We start from the raw sequence: 12758 nt of genomic DNA, 5'->3' as shown, positions 1-12758 counted from the left end.
GACTTCACGGTGTAGACATTCATTCTGATAATATCGTTTGTTTCAAGAGTCTAGAATGAATCCTGAAGTACCAGTGCGCACAGAATTATCATATAGCGATGCTCTTCACATCTTTCTTAGAAGTAAAGTGCGCAGCAAATGAGAGCTAAACGGCCTTGGGTCCTATTCTTTATTTGTCTCGCCCATCCTCTTTTGAGAGACAGGAGAGGACGAGGTCGAAAGTGTGAGAGTGACGAAGGTAAGCAACGGTAGTCGCCTCAAATGTCCAATTACACGAGCTGTGTTGATACAAACCTAGGAAAAATTCCAAGAAGTGAACAGCTGGATATTTTGCTGCCTTTCGAGTATAGTGCCTTACTTGAGTATCTGATCGCGGGATGAGGAAACGAAAAGCCAAAGCTAGAGACCTGGCCATGCAATAGCGCGTACCCACACTTACAGTTAAAGGCATGTTTGATCGCAGCAAACTACCCAGCTCGCATAAGATGCAAGCATAGGCCATTTAAAACACAGATATCAACCAGTCGGGGTAAAATACATTGATAGAACGAATATAAGAGCCTAATGCTATCCCACTTGCAATAACAAACCAATTACAACTCATCGGCAACCGGCGCCTCCCTCTCAGCTTGGCCAACAACTTCCTGTGCGTTGTCTGACTCAACCTTCTCTAGCTTCTCCTCGAGGTCTGAGAAGTCATCGGCAATCAACCTGGCGATATTCATTCCCATCAACGAGCTGGTCTCCATGCAGGAGATGAAGCTTTCGATACCAGACAGATAATAGAGGCCGTCTCTCAGAATAGGATCCTGGAAGGTCACGCGTGGGTACTCAATGGGGTAAGAATTGAAAACATGGGGTGATACCAAGAAATGGGATCGACCGTGCGCGTGCTTCCCTCCTCAGTCTTCTGTACCGAGACGATGGACTCTGGCACCTCCACGCCAAGTAACTTTGACAAGAACTCTGCGGTGACCTTTTCGGGTGAGAAGATCTTGTAGAGGAACTCATCCTTCAGAGTGTTCGGGTTCGTGACAGTTCTCAAGGTGCTAACGGAGTAGAAGCCCGCTTTCCCAGCGCCTTCGGATCCGGGCTTCGGGTCGTCACTGGGGTTCAGCGTTGTCAGAACCGAATCCGGGGCCTTGGAACCAGCTTCCAGACCGAAGTACTCTGGGCTGAGACGAAAGGGAGAAGCAAACAGAGTGACATGAAGCTTGTTGTATGGGATCTCATCAATCTTTTTCTGGAACAGGTTTTCCGAGACGCTGATGTCGCCATATTGCCAAGGAGTAGCAATGACAACATTGTCGAAGGCGATCGGGTATTGGTCTGCCTCGGCATCGGCTTCAGAGTGAGCACCCTTGGTGGAGAGCAGGTACTTAGAGCTGGAAGGGCCAGGCTTCAGCGCAATGGAGGTCACTGATGTGTTCCGTTGTACAGTGGCATTGCTTCTGTGGAGCATAGTCGCAAAGATCTGCCAGTTTCCACCGATAACCTGCCTAGCACCCTCGGGCGCGAGGGAAACCATGGTCTCAAGACCGTGGATGTGCTTCAGGTTTGACGCATAGTTGACGCGGGTTGCTGCCTGGATGATATCATGGGCAAAAAGCTCGCTAATCTGCTAGATGTTAGCCGTTGATTAGTGTAAGTCGTGTATTCCACGTACATCGTTGTTGGCAAGAAATTGTTCTCCCGTAACCGAGGTTGCCTTCAAGAGGTCCAGCTCAAAGACCCTCTGGGTAAGAGATCGGAAAGGAAAGTGAGGCTTCTCGTAGAGCTGCAGAAAGGTCGCGACCGTCGACTGGACGAGCTTCTGCGCTTTGTAAGGGGCTGTGCCATACTTCCAGAAGAGCTTGGCCAGATTCCACCACTGCCAGGAGTTGTCGTCCTGGGTGAAAACAAAGTTCTCTCCATCCCAGATGCCCAGGAAACCATCGCTGCCGGATTCGGGTTCTTTAAGTGGCAGTCCAAAGTTGACGCTGGCATTATATAGGATGTGATTGGCTTCTATGAAGATGGAGGCGCCCAGCTCAACAGGCTCGAGCGGGTTGTTGTAAGCGTCTATGGTCAAGGTGCGGCCACCGATACGGTCGGTCCTCTCAAACACGGTGATGTTCACGGGAAACCCCTCTGCCTCGGCAAACTTTTGAAGGTAGTATGCTGTGGACGAGCCACCGGCGCCAGCCCCTGGATACCATATTAGTATTCAGTGTCGTGGTGCCAACCACATACAGAGTCGACATGATGCGAAGCATTCGTGGCCCATCAGAGATGAGCTTATGTGCTGTTTACATACCAATGATGGCGACTTGCTTGACGTTGCTCTCGGTGGCGACCTGCTCAAGCTCGGTCGCAGGAGCCGCAGAGTGTGTTAAGCTGAGCGCAGAAAGCACAGCTGAGAGCTTGGACCCCCACATCACGTCACGTAGGTAGGCTGATCGTGTTGGATCGATGTGTTAGAGGAGTAAAGTAGTCAAGGCAATCGTTGGGACAAAGGAGTGAGGAGAAAATATGCTGGATGGAAGGCACTTGAGACACGCTTGGAAGATGAAAAGGACGAAATGAGAGCATGAAATGGATTCGTAATTCAGATGTCTAGGGAAGTACCCAAATGAATTAAACTCGGAGTGAGTAAACAAACCGCCGCTTTATTCGTGTTCCGATGTCACCAGGGGTAGGTGGTTCACACAGCCAACTCCCTTGCAAAGATCAGGTAGGGGAGTGCAACACAATCCATGGCAAAGGCAAATGTAATTATTAGTCCCGGAGCTTTGAAAGCCTTGAGTGGGTTCCTGATCAACTAAATCCTTTAGACAGCCGAGTATAAGCAAATGACAAGTGGCTGGTTCAAGGAAGCTACCTCGTCTACCTTCGTCGACAGCTCTCACTCAGCACAGCTAGAGGTAAAGCAGCGGTTCAGTCTCCAGGTAGAGGTTTCACTGTGGTGGTCCATTAGGGGACCCCGACTCCCCAGGTCCCTGGGACCCGCTCTTAGCATGCAGTCGCCACTAGCCGCTAATGACGCACGGATCGTAGCCGCTGACATACGCAGCCCCTTTATAAGTTATGAACGCTTTAAATGCTCCTATGCATTTAACAAGTAGTTTCTTGAACCGAGCATTAGCATCGAAACGCCAGGCACCTGGCGAGCCAGCACCTTCCACCAGTGCCTGACCGCCTGCCACCTCAAGGCAGAAAAAAAGTCACCACCACAGTCCCGCATCTGAAGCTCCCCGGGCCAGGTCAACCTCGAGAACACTCCACGTCTGGTCGCTAATCCAATAACCTTACCGACCGATACCCCCTCACAAACCTCTCGACGACCTTTAGCCAACATGTCCGCGGCGCAACTGCTCAACCCCAAGGCCGAATCGAGGGTGCGCACCCCCTTTTCCAGGCGACATTGTTTGTAATACTAACAACCCCAATAGCGGCGGGGTGAAGCCCTGAAGGTCAACATCAGTGCTGGTGAAGGTCTCCAGGATGTCCTCAAGTCCAACCTCGGCCCTCTGGGCACCATCAAGATGTATGTGAGAATTCGTACCGTATCTACCGGACTATTTACTAACGATGCTAGGCTTGTTGACGGCTCCGGTCAAGTGCGCTACACTGCCCATCTTCCCCTGGATACTTGCTAATGCGCGCCGACCTCAGATCAAGCTGACGAAAGACGGAAACGTTCTCCTGCGCGAGATGCAAATACAAAACCCTACCGCCGTCATGATTGCCAGGGCCGCGACTGCACAAGATGATATCTGCGGAGATGGCACGACATCGGCTGTTCTGTTGATCGGAGAGCTCCTCAAGCAGGCAGACCGATACATCTCAGAAGGCCTGCACCCTAGAATCATCACGGATGGTTTCGAGATTGCCAAGAACGAGGCGCTGAAGGTGCGCGTTGTGCGAGCTAACAGATGCGGGAAATGTCGCTGACAGATGATAGTTCCTCGACGACTTCAAGCTTGCCAAGGAGGTCGACCGCGAGCTGCTTCTTTCCGTCGCCCGCACGTCGCTGTCCACAAAGCTCAACTCCAGCCTTGCTAGCAAGCTCACCCCCGATATCGTCGATGCCGTGCTTGCGATCTACCAGGCCCCGGCCAAGCCCGACTTGCACATGGTTGAGATCATGAAGATGCAGCACCGCACCGCCTCCGACACCCAGCTCATTAAGGGTCTTGCCCTCGACCACGGTGCCCGCCACCCCGATATGCCCAAGCGTGTTGAGAATGCCTACATTTTGACGATGAACGTGAGTTTGGAGTACGAGAAGTCCGAGATCAACTCTGGCTTCTTCTACTCCAGCGCGGAGCAGAGGGACAAGTTGGTGGAGAGCGAGCGCAGATTTGTCGACGCTAAGCTGAAGAAGATCGTTGAGCTCAAGAAGGAGGTCTGCGGAAACGACCCTAGCAAGAACTTCGTCATCGTCAACCAGAAGGGTATCGACCCTCTGTCTCTCGACGTCCTGGCAAAGAACGGCATTCTCGCTCTGCGTCGTGCCAAGAGAAGAAACATGGAGAGACTGCAGCTCATCTGCGGTGGTACTGCACAGAACAGCGTCGACGACCTGTCGCCTGATGTCCTGGGATGGGCGGGCTTGGTCTACGAGCAGACTCTGGGCGAAGAGAAGTACACTTTTATCGAAGAGGTCAAGGACCCCAAGTCCGTCACACTTTTGATCAAGGGTCCCAACGCACACACCATCACTCAGGTCACCGATGCCGTTCGCGACGGTCTGCGCAGTGTCTACAACATGATCGTCGATGGAAGCGTCGTTCCCGGTGCTGGCGCCTTCCAGGTCGCATGTGCGGCGCACCTCAAGAGCGATGCCTTCGCCAAGACGGTGAAGGGCAAGGCCAAGTGGGGTGTCGAGGCCTTTGCCGACGCTCTCTTGATCATCCCGAAGACCCTGGCTGCCAACGCTGGTCTTGACATCCAGGATGCTCGTAAGTACATCATGTCTGACACGAAAATAACGGCTAACATTTTACAGTGGCTGCTTTGCAAGATGAGCACGCGGATGGCAACGTTGTTGGCCTGGACCTGGCGACTGGTGAGCCGATGGACCCCGAGCTCGAGGGTATCTTCGACTCCTTCAGAGTACTCAGAAACTGCATCGCCTCCAGCTCGAGCATTGCATCCAACCTGCTCCTCTGCGACGAGCTTCTGAAGGCGAGACAGATGGGCAGAGCAGGAGGCCCAGGCCCCGGTATGGATGGTCCCGAGGAGTAATGCGTTTGATAGGTTCCCATGTAAAAAGGTATTGGCACGGTAGACAAAAGGCGTTGCTCTTAGACCTGTCAAACTGAGCAATGGAATGATATCCAATCATGAAGATTATTTGGCGTGCATCTCGAAAGTATTGTGAGACCAAGTGGTCAATAGTTGAGACACAGGGTTGGTGGTTACCCCTCGCCTTAAGAAGAGCGACCGAGCAGCGATAAGATAAGCCCCGCATCGAAATATTTTGAACAGGCCAAAAAATCTTGACCCCACGTACCCAGCCCAACCAAAGCAGTCGCAAAGCAAAGCACGCCAAACTCGCAGAACCATGGCAGACTACGACAGTGATTCCTCCGAGCAGGAGTTTACCGAGACCAATGTATTACTCGGTTATGCCACCAAAGATGCCGACGAGGACACCATCAGCCGTCTCGGTGGTCAACCAGTAAGTATTTCGCTGCAGGCTTTCCACCCCACCAAACGGCAATCGGTAGACATGCGCAGTGACGGACTGACACGCCGCCTACCTACAGGAATGGCTGAACCCCGAACAACCCGCCTCAGCCGCCCTCGCGCGCTGCAAAGTGTGTAACGACATCATGGTCCAGCTCTTGCAGCTCAACGGCGAGCTCCCCGAAAAGTTCCCCGGCCACGAGCGCCGCCTCTACGTCTTCGCATGCCGCAGGCCGACATGCCGGCGCAAGCAGGGCAGCATCCGCGCCATGAGAGGTGTCAGAGTATCCAAGGACGCACCTGCAGCTGGAGCGAAGAAGGCCGAGACGAAGCCGCCGAAGAAAATGGTTGAGGAGGATCCCAAGAAGAATGACGGTCCCGGCCTCGGCAGCGCGCTGTTCGGCGGCGGTGGCGGCGGAGCAGGCGCCGCAAACCCATTCGCTAGCAACGCGAATCCCTTTAGCACGGGGGCTTCGTCGAGCAGCCCCTTTAGCACGGCTGCCCCGTCGTCGAACCCTTTCTCGAAGCCCGCCGCCGAACCTAAGCAGCCCGAGCCAAAGGAGGCCGAAGACCCGGCAGCATCCCTCCCCAAGACCTTTGCCGAGACCCTCAATCTCAACAATCCGCAGACTCCCTCCGGCCCGCCCCTCCGCCGGAGCCCTGGCCCGCGGCCGACGCCCTGCCAAAGTCCTACCCGCTCTCGTACCTCGCGGACGCCGAGTTCGAGACGCTGGACCCGGAACCCATGCCGGTGCCGCAGAACGCGCGGATGGAGGTCGACAATGAGGGCGGTGCTGGTGCCGCAGGTGGCGATACCAAGGACATCTTCGAGTCGTCCATGGACGCCGTGTTCCAGAAGTTCGCGGACCGCATGGCGCAGAACCCGGAGCAGGCCATCCGCTACGAGTTCGCCGGCGCGCCGCTGTTGTACTCCAAGGCCGACGCCGTCGGCAAGGCGCTCGGTGGCGGCGGAAAGATGCCAAGGTGCGGCAACTGCGGCGCCGGAAGGGTTTTTGAGGTGCAGATGACGCCGCACGCCATTACGGAGCTCGAGGCTGAAGAACTCTCGCTCGAGGGCATGGATTGGGGCACAATCATTGTGGGGGTCTGCGAGGCGGACTGCCAGCCGAGAGGGGTCGAGGCTGGTGAGGCGGGGTATCTTGAGGAATGGTGTGGTGTTCAATGGGAGGAGCTCGCGAAGCGATGAGCGTTGTGTTTTACAGCAAAAGGCGCGGAAAAGCAAGCAAAAAGTCTTAGACCTGGTTAGAACAAATGGAACTGCATGAAGGATTCATACGACATCTCAAATTTTGTGGCATGTCTCATATTCAGGGATATACTCTATGGTTCCCCAATTCCAAAGTCACAGTGAACGCCGGTAATTTTGCCGCCATGCTCTCTTCCAGCCCTAACTCCATTTACGGAGCTATTAGCAGCCAAGGGGGAATATCTCGCCCTTGCTTCCCCTTTCCTGTTTCTCTTCCTCTCACCCGAAAACCCAGCAGCAGCAGCTTATAATGTACTGGTCTGTTTCTTCTCCTTTACACAGTCTCCTCCATGATCTCCGGATAACCCTCGAGAACATGTCGACGTTGACGTCCTCCCTGATCTCCGACTTCTTGGCCTCGTTCTCGGTGTTCTTGGGAACGGTGACAACGCCGTTGTCGCCGACGGTCCAGCCGGCGACCTCAGTGACGAACTTGGCAGCGGCGTCGGAGTCGAGGCCGAGCCACGACTCGAGCTGGGACAGGCTGACCTCGCGGAAGGCCTGGGCGACGAGGTTGGCGATGTTGGTGCGGATGAGGTCCTCGAAGCCAGAGATATCGGCGATGAGGTCGGCGCAGAGATCGTCGCCGTCAATGGTGTTCCAGAAGCGAGCGTACTCGGAGCCCTCGAGCTGGGTGTTAAGGGTGCGCAGCTTGGTAACGGCCTCGGCAAGCTCGCCCTGGGCAATGGTGGAAGGGTTGATGAGGTGCAGGGCGAGGCTGAACTGCGGCGAGGGGAACTGGGTCATGGCCTTGACGAGGATGTTGGTAACGACCTCATCCTTCATGCGGTCGGGGTTGAGCTGGTACCTGGGGGAAGAGGAGCGCGAAGGCGCAACGAGTCAGCAATGCAGTTCCATGACGATCGAGTGCTGGTTTGATGGTCGAAACATGTGTTCCGGTTTCGTTCAGGCAACACCATAAGCTGACTTCAGTTGCGACCGAGAGGTTCATGACGGAACAGCCAGTGCATGTCAGGTAATAGGAAACGTTTACATGATCATCATATAACCGGCTCAGGACCACAAGGAGAGGCGCCAGGCCAACTGGCAGCGTTGATAATAGACGCGCAGTAGCAGGGTGTATCGGGAAGGAGGGAGACTCACAGCTTCAGGAGTGTCCGGTTCGCATTGCAGTCGCAGTACTTCTGCTCGCACTGCTCCTGCAGGTAGGCCTCGAGGTTGACAACGGCCTCGGGGTTGTAGCGCTCCAGGCCATTGATGATATTGACAATGTAGTCGGGCCGCTCGGGCGGATCTTCGCCGTTCAACATGGTTGCTGGTTTTGTCGGCGTGGGGGGTGTGTGAGAGGAGTGGTGGTTTTCGAGGTTCGGCGGGTTAGGAGAGGTATCGTGGAGGGGGGGAGGACGTGGAAGAAATCGGTGCCGCTGGTGGGGCTTGGGCCGCCCTGGCGAAAGATTTCCAAAAGTTCGAAGTGCGATGTTGTGTGGAAGTCGCTTGGGTCGTCGAATGAGGTTTAGCGTCGGCAAAGGATAAAGGTTTGGCCGACTGGGACCCTGTCTGACTAAACCGTTGCCAGGACAGGAAGATGCACGGGCCTTTAAGTTTGCATGGTGGAAGCAGCGTCATTGACTAAGACGCCTGGCAGGGGTGAGCTATCGCATGGAACAGTGAATGAAGCTACTAGCTGTGAACAACATGAAGTGATGCTGCCGCTATACCGCGTCGATTTTTAAGAGCCTCGCCAAAGTCACTCGTTTGCACTCATCTCGGCATGTCGTATTTCTGAAGTCGATTTTCTTCTGATTTTGCCTTCGTCATGCCAAGCCCAAGTAAAAAGAGGAAACTCAACGACCAATCCTCGTCCGGAGTACCGTCACGGGGACTGGAATATTTCTTCTCGAAGCAGAAGCAGAATGGCACATCGACAGCTAAGGCCACTCCGGAGTTGACTCCAGAGGTTGTATCAAACGGGTCGGGGCTGGGAGATCAGCAACCAGAGTTGACAGATGAGGAACTTGCACGGAAGCTGCAAGCGGAATGGGACGCCGAGGTACAAAACGAAAGGGCAGACTCAACGCCATGCCCAGAGCCCGCAAAGGAGCCAAGTCCGCAGTCTCAATCAGGCACGACAGTACAGTCAAGCGAAGGAAAGCCCGACGTTGGGATCTCATCGACAACTGTCGTGTTCCCGGAGGCGCCGAAGAAGAACACCTTGTCACTGTCTTCCGTGGCCAACGCTGAAGATGCCATTTCAACGACAATTCCTCTGGATCAAAGCCCGCTGACTTTTGATCCGTCAGAATTCGTTCCTCAGCTCAAGGCTCACTGGGCTGCGGAGGGTGGTCATGCATCCTACGCCTTTTTGACCCGATGCTTCATCCTGGTGAATGCGACGCAAAGCCGCATCAAAATCGTGGATACGCTGGTCAATTGTATCAGGGTTTTGATCGAAGCCGATCCCGAAAGCTTGCTGCCAGCTGTATGGCTTGCGACCAATGCCATCTCGCCCCCTTACATCTCCTTGGAGCTTGGCTTGGGAGGTTCGGCAATCTCTAAGGCGCTCAAGCAAGTATGTGGACTGGACAGTCGAGCTTTGAAGACAATTTACGACAAGTATGGCGATGCGGGCGACGTTGCCTTTGAAGCGAAGAAGAAACAAAGTTTTACTTTGCGAAAGCCGAAGCCTCTTACGATCAAGGCTGTCTATCAATCGCTAGTTAAAATCGCCAACAGCCAAGGTCAAGGAAGTGGGGAGGCCAAGCAGAGGATCGTTGATCGACTTCTACAGGATGCCCGGGGTGGCGAAGAGAGCAGGTACATTGTACGGACGCTGTGCCAGCATGTAAGCCTTGCAGTACTTCTCCTATTCCGGTTTTTTGCTGATACGACAACAGCTACGTATTGGCGCTGTCAAAACCACTATGCTGATCGCTCTCTCTCGGGCCTTTCTACTCTCGAGACCCCCAGGGGCCGAGTTTCCTTTACGGTCAACGAAGGATCTCCAGAGGTTGAAAAAGGAAGAACTTGCTGAAGTATGGAGCAGGCCGGAAGAAATCGTCAAAGCCTGCTTCGCGCGACGTCCCAACTACAACGACCTCGTGCCAGTCTTGTTGGAAATCGGCGTTTGCGATGAGCTGCTACTTCGTTGCGGCTTAACTCTCCACATCCCTTTACGGCCCATGTTGGGTAGCATTACAAGGGATCTCTCGGAGATGCTTACCAAACTTCAAGGCAGGGACTTTGCCTGCGAGTTCAAGTATGACGGCCAACGTGCCCAAATTCATTGCGACGAGAAGGGCAAGGTTACAATCTTTTCACGCCACCTGGAACTCATGACTGATAAGTATCCTGATCTTGTTGCTTTGATGCCTAAGATCCGGGGTGAAGGCGTAGACAGTTTTATTATGGAAGGCGAGGTCGTCGCGGTGGACAGTGAGACGGGAGAGCTCAAGAACTTCCAAACCCTGAGCAACCGTGCGCGGAAAGATGTTGCTATCGGAAGCGTACAAGTCAATGTGTGCATGTTCGCCTTCGACCTCATGTTTCTCAATGGCCAGCCTCTATTGGATCGGCCATTCCGAGAACGAAGGGAGCTTCTGCGGTCCATGTTCATTGAGGTTCCTCACCAGTTTACTTGGGTAAAGACCCTTGATGCAACATCACAAGACTCTGATGCCGTCCTGGAGTTCTTCAAGGCGGCGATCGACATCAAGTGCGAGGGCATCATGGTCAAGATCTTGGACAACCTTACCGATGTCCCATATCAAGGCGACGATTCTGGAGAGATCGACGGAGAGGTCGTTGAAGAACCCCGCACACCTTCGAAATCGAAATCAAGGGCCAAGAATGGCAAAGATGAAGATGGTGGTCCGAAGAAGAAGGGACGGCGAAAACCACTTTTAGCCACATACGAACCTGATAAACGTTTAGATTCGTGGTTAAAGGTCAAGAAGGATTATAACGCGAGCTTCGATACCCTGGACATGATCCCTGTTGCCGCATGGCACGGACAGGGACGGAAGTCTAAGTGGTGGTCGCCTATCCTCATGGCCGTCCGCAACGAACACACCGGCTCCCTCGAGGTTGTGTGCAAATGCATGTCCGGGTTCACGGATGCGTTCTACAAAGCGAACAGGGAGTTCTACGAAGATGGCGAGTTGAGCGGCGGTGAAAGGAAGAACACGCGCACCCAAAAGCCGGCGTTCGTTGAGTACTGGGGGCCGGAGCCTGACGTGTGGTTCGAGCCGCAGGAAGTGTGGGAGATGGCGTTTGCGGATATTACTTTGAGCCCAACATACACTGCTGCGATCGGCTTGGTCAGCGAGGATCGCGGGCTGAGTCTGCGGTTCCCGCGGTTTCTGAAGAAGAGGGAGGATAAGAGCATGGATGAAGCAAGCACAAATGAGTTTCTCGCTGGGTTGTGGAGGAAGCAGGAGGCGAAAGCGCCAACCAAGGATAGGCAAGGTGAAGATGACGACCTTGAGGAATGATACTCAGCCAACCGGATACGAGAACTCTTGCAGGGGGTTTGACGATGGTCATTGAAGCCCAAAATACCAATCTGTTTATTAGATGAGCAGAGACGTCCCAATGGATAGATTCTCGGAGCCGACGTCCATTCCTGGTGATGTTCGGATAAAGTCAGGTGCCTTGGTTCGTCGGCGCGTCATTCGTTCGACCTCTCGGAATACCAGTGAGCCAACGATCTGAGATTTGGTAGATGACTTTAAGGTGCTGTCGCGACTACACTAATGAACAGGCGAGATCGTGACGAGGATACATATCGGTAATTTCCCAAAGCATCGGTTTTGGATAATGCTCACTGAGTTGCATTCACACATTTGCCCAGTGTGATCCACGAGTAGCCCGCCGTGTTTCTCTAGTTTTATCCGGCAGAATCTGAAAGTAGAATGTCGGGTCGTGAGAATTGAATCCAACCCAAGGCATACCATTGCGTCCCACTACTCATTGTCCGAACAATGATCTTCCCGTTCTCGTATAGCGCGGCACTCTAAAACCGCTGGATGAAGACAGCGTTTCGAACAGGCTTCAGCAACACGGCTGAGGGAAAAGGCGGTATGTGTCATTGACAAACACCGAGATAGTATGAATGTAGCGCTGGTCAACACGTCAATTCAATAGGGGACTTGGGGATCCATCAGCTTGAAGCACTTCCATCCAAACACTAGTTGTTGAGTGCTATGATAAATTATACTTCCTTTTATGGCATGTAGTTCGCTTAACGAACGCTGGCAGGAGTCTTTCAAGGTAACTGAGAGCTGGTTTTTGGACAAGGCGTTTCGGATGCAATGGGCGCTGGTGTAAGATGCCTAGTTCGAGCTAGAGACGTCATTATGGTTCCAGCCGGCGTTGGAAATGCGTCCGTTTCTGAGGCCGACGGAGTAGCTGGGTCGCCCGATGGTGAGGCAGAGTATCGATATTTCGGCGTCTACTCGGAGGGATCACCAGGATACAAGCATGAAACGGGTGAAAAGGCTCTGGCGGAGAAGAGCTGGTTTGCTGAGGAGGTGGCTGCCGTGCCTATTCCGCCTCACGACCCTGTCTACGGTTTTGGAGGGCCTTTGGTCCGGATATGGACAGTTTCAACGGGGTCATCTGTGAGCAGCAGGGCATAAACCATAACGTCTGAGTTCAATTGTAGTCCGTGTTCCCGTTGTGGTCCCTTCCGTCTTGATTGAGCATTAGGTGCTGTGCACTTGATAGAGCCAAGAGATCAAGGTCGTCGTGAAAGGTGCTCATAGAACATGTCACAATTTGATGTTCACTCCAAGAAAATAATAGACGCCAAACAAGACAGGGAGTAACCGTATGGGTATATTAAGGGACCATTTATATA

The 12758-nt window shown here is 53.6% G+C and overlaps 6 protein-coding genes across 6 annotated transcripts; 4 read left to right on the top strand and 2 right to left on the bottom strand.

The window, feature by feature from the left end:
* Window positions 1-593: 593 nt before the first annotated feature.
* On the bottom strand, window positions 594-2417 carry ColSpa_03595 (farnesylcysteine lyase; the record flags this gene model as incomplete). The annotated part of the gene is made up of 4 exons (XM_049269807.1): window positions 594-809; window positions 884-1618; window positions 1667-2187; window positions 2297-2417. The coding sequence occupies 4 exons, from the start codon at window positions 2415-2417 to the stop codon at window positions 594-596; spliced, it is 1593 nt and encodes a 530-aa protein (XP_049125764.1).
* Window positions 2418-3335: 918 nt separating this feature from the next.
* ColSpa_03594 (T-complex protein 11-like protein 1) lies at window positions 3336-5229 on the top strand (the record flags this gene model as incomplete). Its single annotated transcript, XM_049269806.1, has 5 exons — window positions 3336-3377; window positions 3432-3530; window positions 3655-3891; window positions 3944-4943; window positions 4991-5229. 5 exons carry the CDS (start codon window positions 3336-3338, stop codon window positions 5227-5229), a joined length of 1617 nt encoding a protein of 538 aa, XP_049125763.1.
* A 319-nt stretch (window positions 5230-5548) lies between these two features.
* On the top strand, window positions 5549-6880 carry ColSpa_03593 (putative 20S rRNA accumulation protein 4; the record flags this gene model as incomplete). Its single annotated transcript, XM_049269805.1, has 3 exons — window positions 5549-5665; window positions 5754-6178; window positions 6244-6880. 3 exons carry the CDS (start codon window positions 5549-5551, stop codon window positions 6878-6880), a joined length of 1179 nt encoding a protein of 392 aa, XP_049125762.1.
* A 279-nt stretch (window positions 6881-7159) lies between these two features.
* ColSpa_03592 (eukaryotic translation initiation factor 3 subunit K) lies at window positions 7160-8211 on the bottom strand (the record flags this gene model as incomplete). The annotated part of the gene is made up of 2 exons (XM_049269804.1): window positions 7160-7748; window positions 8045-8211. The coding sequence occupies 2 exons, from the start codon at window positions 8209-8211 to the stop codon at window positions 7160-7162; spliced, it is 756 nt and encodes a 251-aa protein (XP_049125761.1).
* A 506-nt stretch (window positions 8212-8717) lies between these two features.
* Window positions 8718-11391, top strand: ColSpa_03591 (DNA ligase 3; the record flags this gene model as incomplete). Its single annotated transcript, XM_049269803.1, has 2 exons — window positions 8718-9743; window positions 9796-11391. The coding sequence occupies 2 exons, from the start codon at window positions 8718-8720 to the stop codon at window positions 11389-11391; spliced, it is 2622 nt and encodes an 873-aa protein (XP_049125760.1).
* An 864-nt stretch (window positions 11392-12255) lies between these two features.
* Window positions 12256-12537, top strand: ColSpa_03590 (uncharacterized protein; the record flags this gene model as incomplete). Its single annotated transcript, XM_049269802.1, has 1 exon — window positions 12256-12537. The coding sequence occupies one exon, from the start codon at window positions 12256-12258 to the stop codon at window positions 12535-12537; it is 282 nt and encodes a 93-aa protein (XP_049125759.1).
* Between the last annotated feature and the right edge of the window lie 221 nt (window positions 12538-12758).

The sequence above is a fragment of the Colletotrichum spaethianum genome (assembly GCF_022836535.1).
Source record: "Colletotrichum spaethianum MAFF 239500 DNA, contig07, whole genome shotgun sequence".
Classification (NCBI taxonomy): domain Eukaryota; kingdom Fungi; phylum Ascomycota; class Sordariomycetes; order Glomerellales; family Glomerellaceae; genus Colletotrichum; species Colletotrichum spaethianum.
The sequence above is the reverse complement of the archived record's forward strand: the minus strand, read 5'-3'. Positions and strand labels throughout refer to the sequence as shown.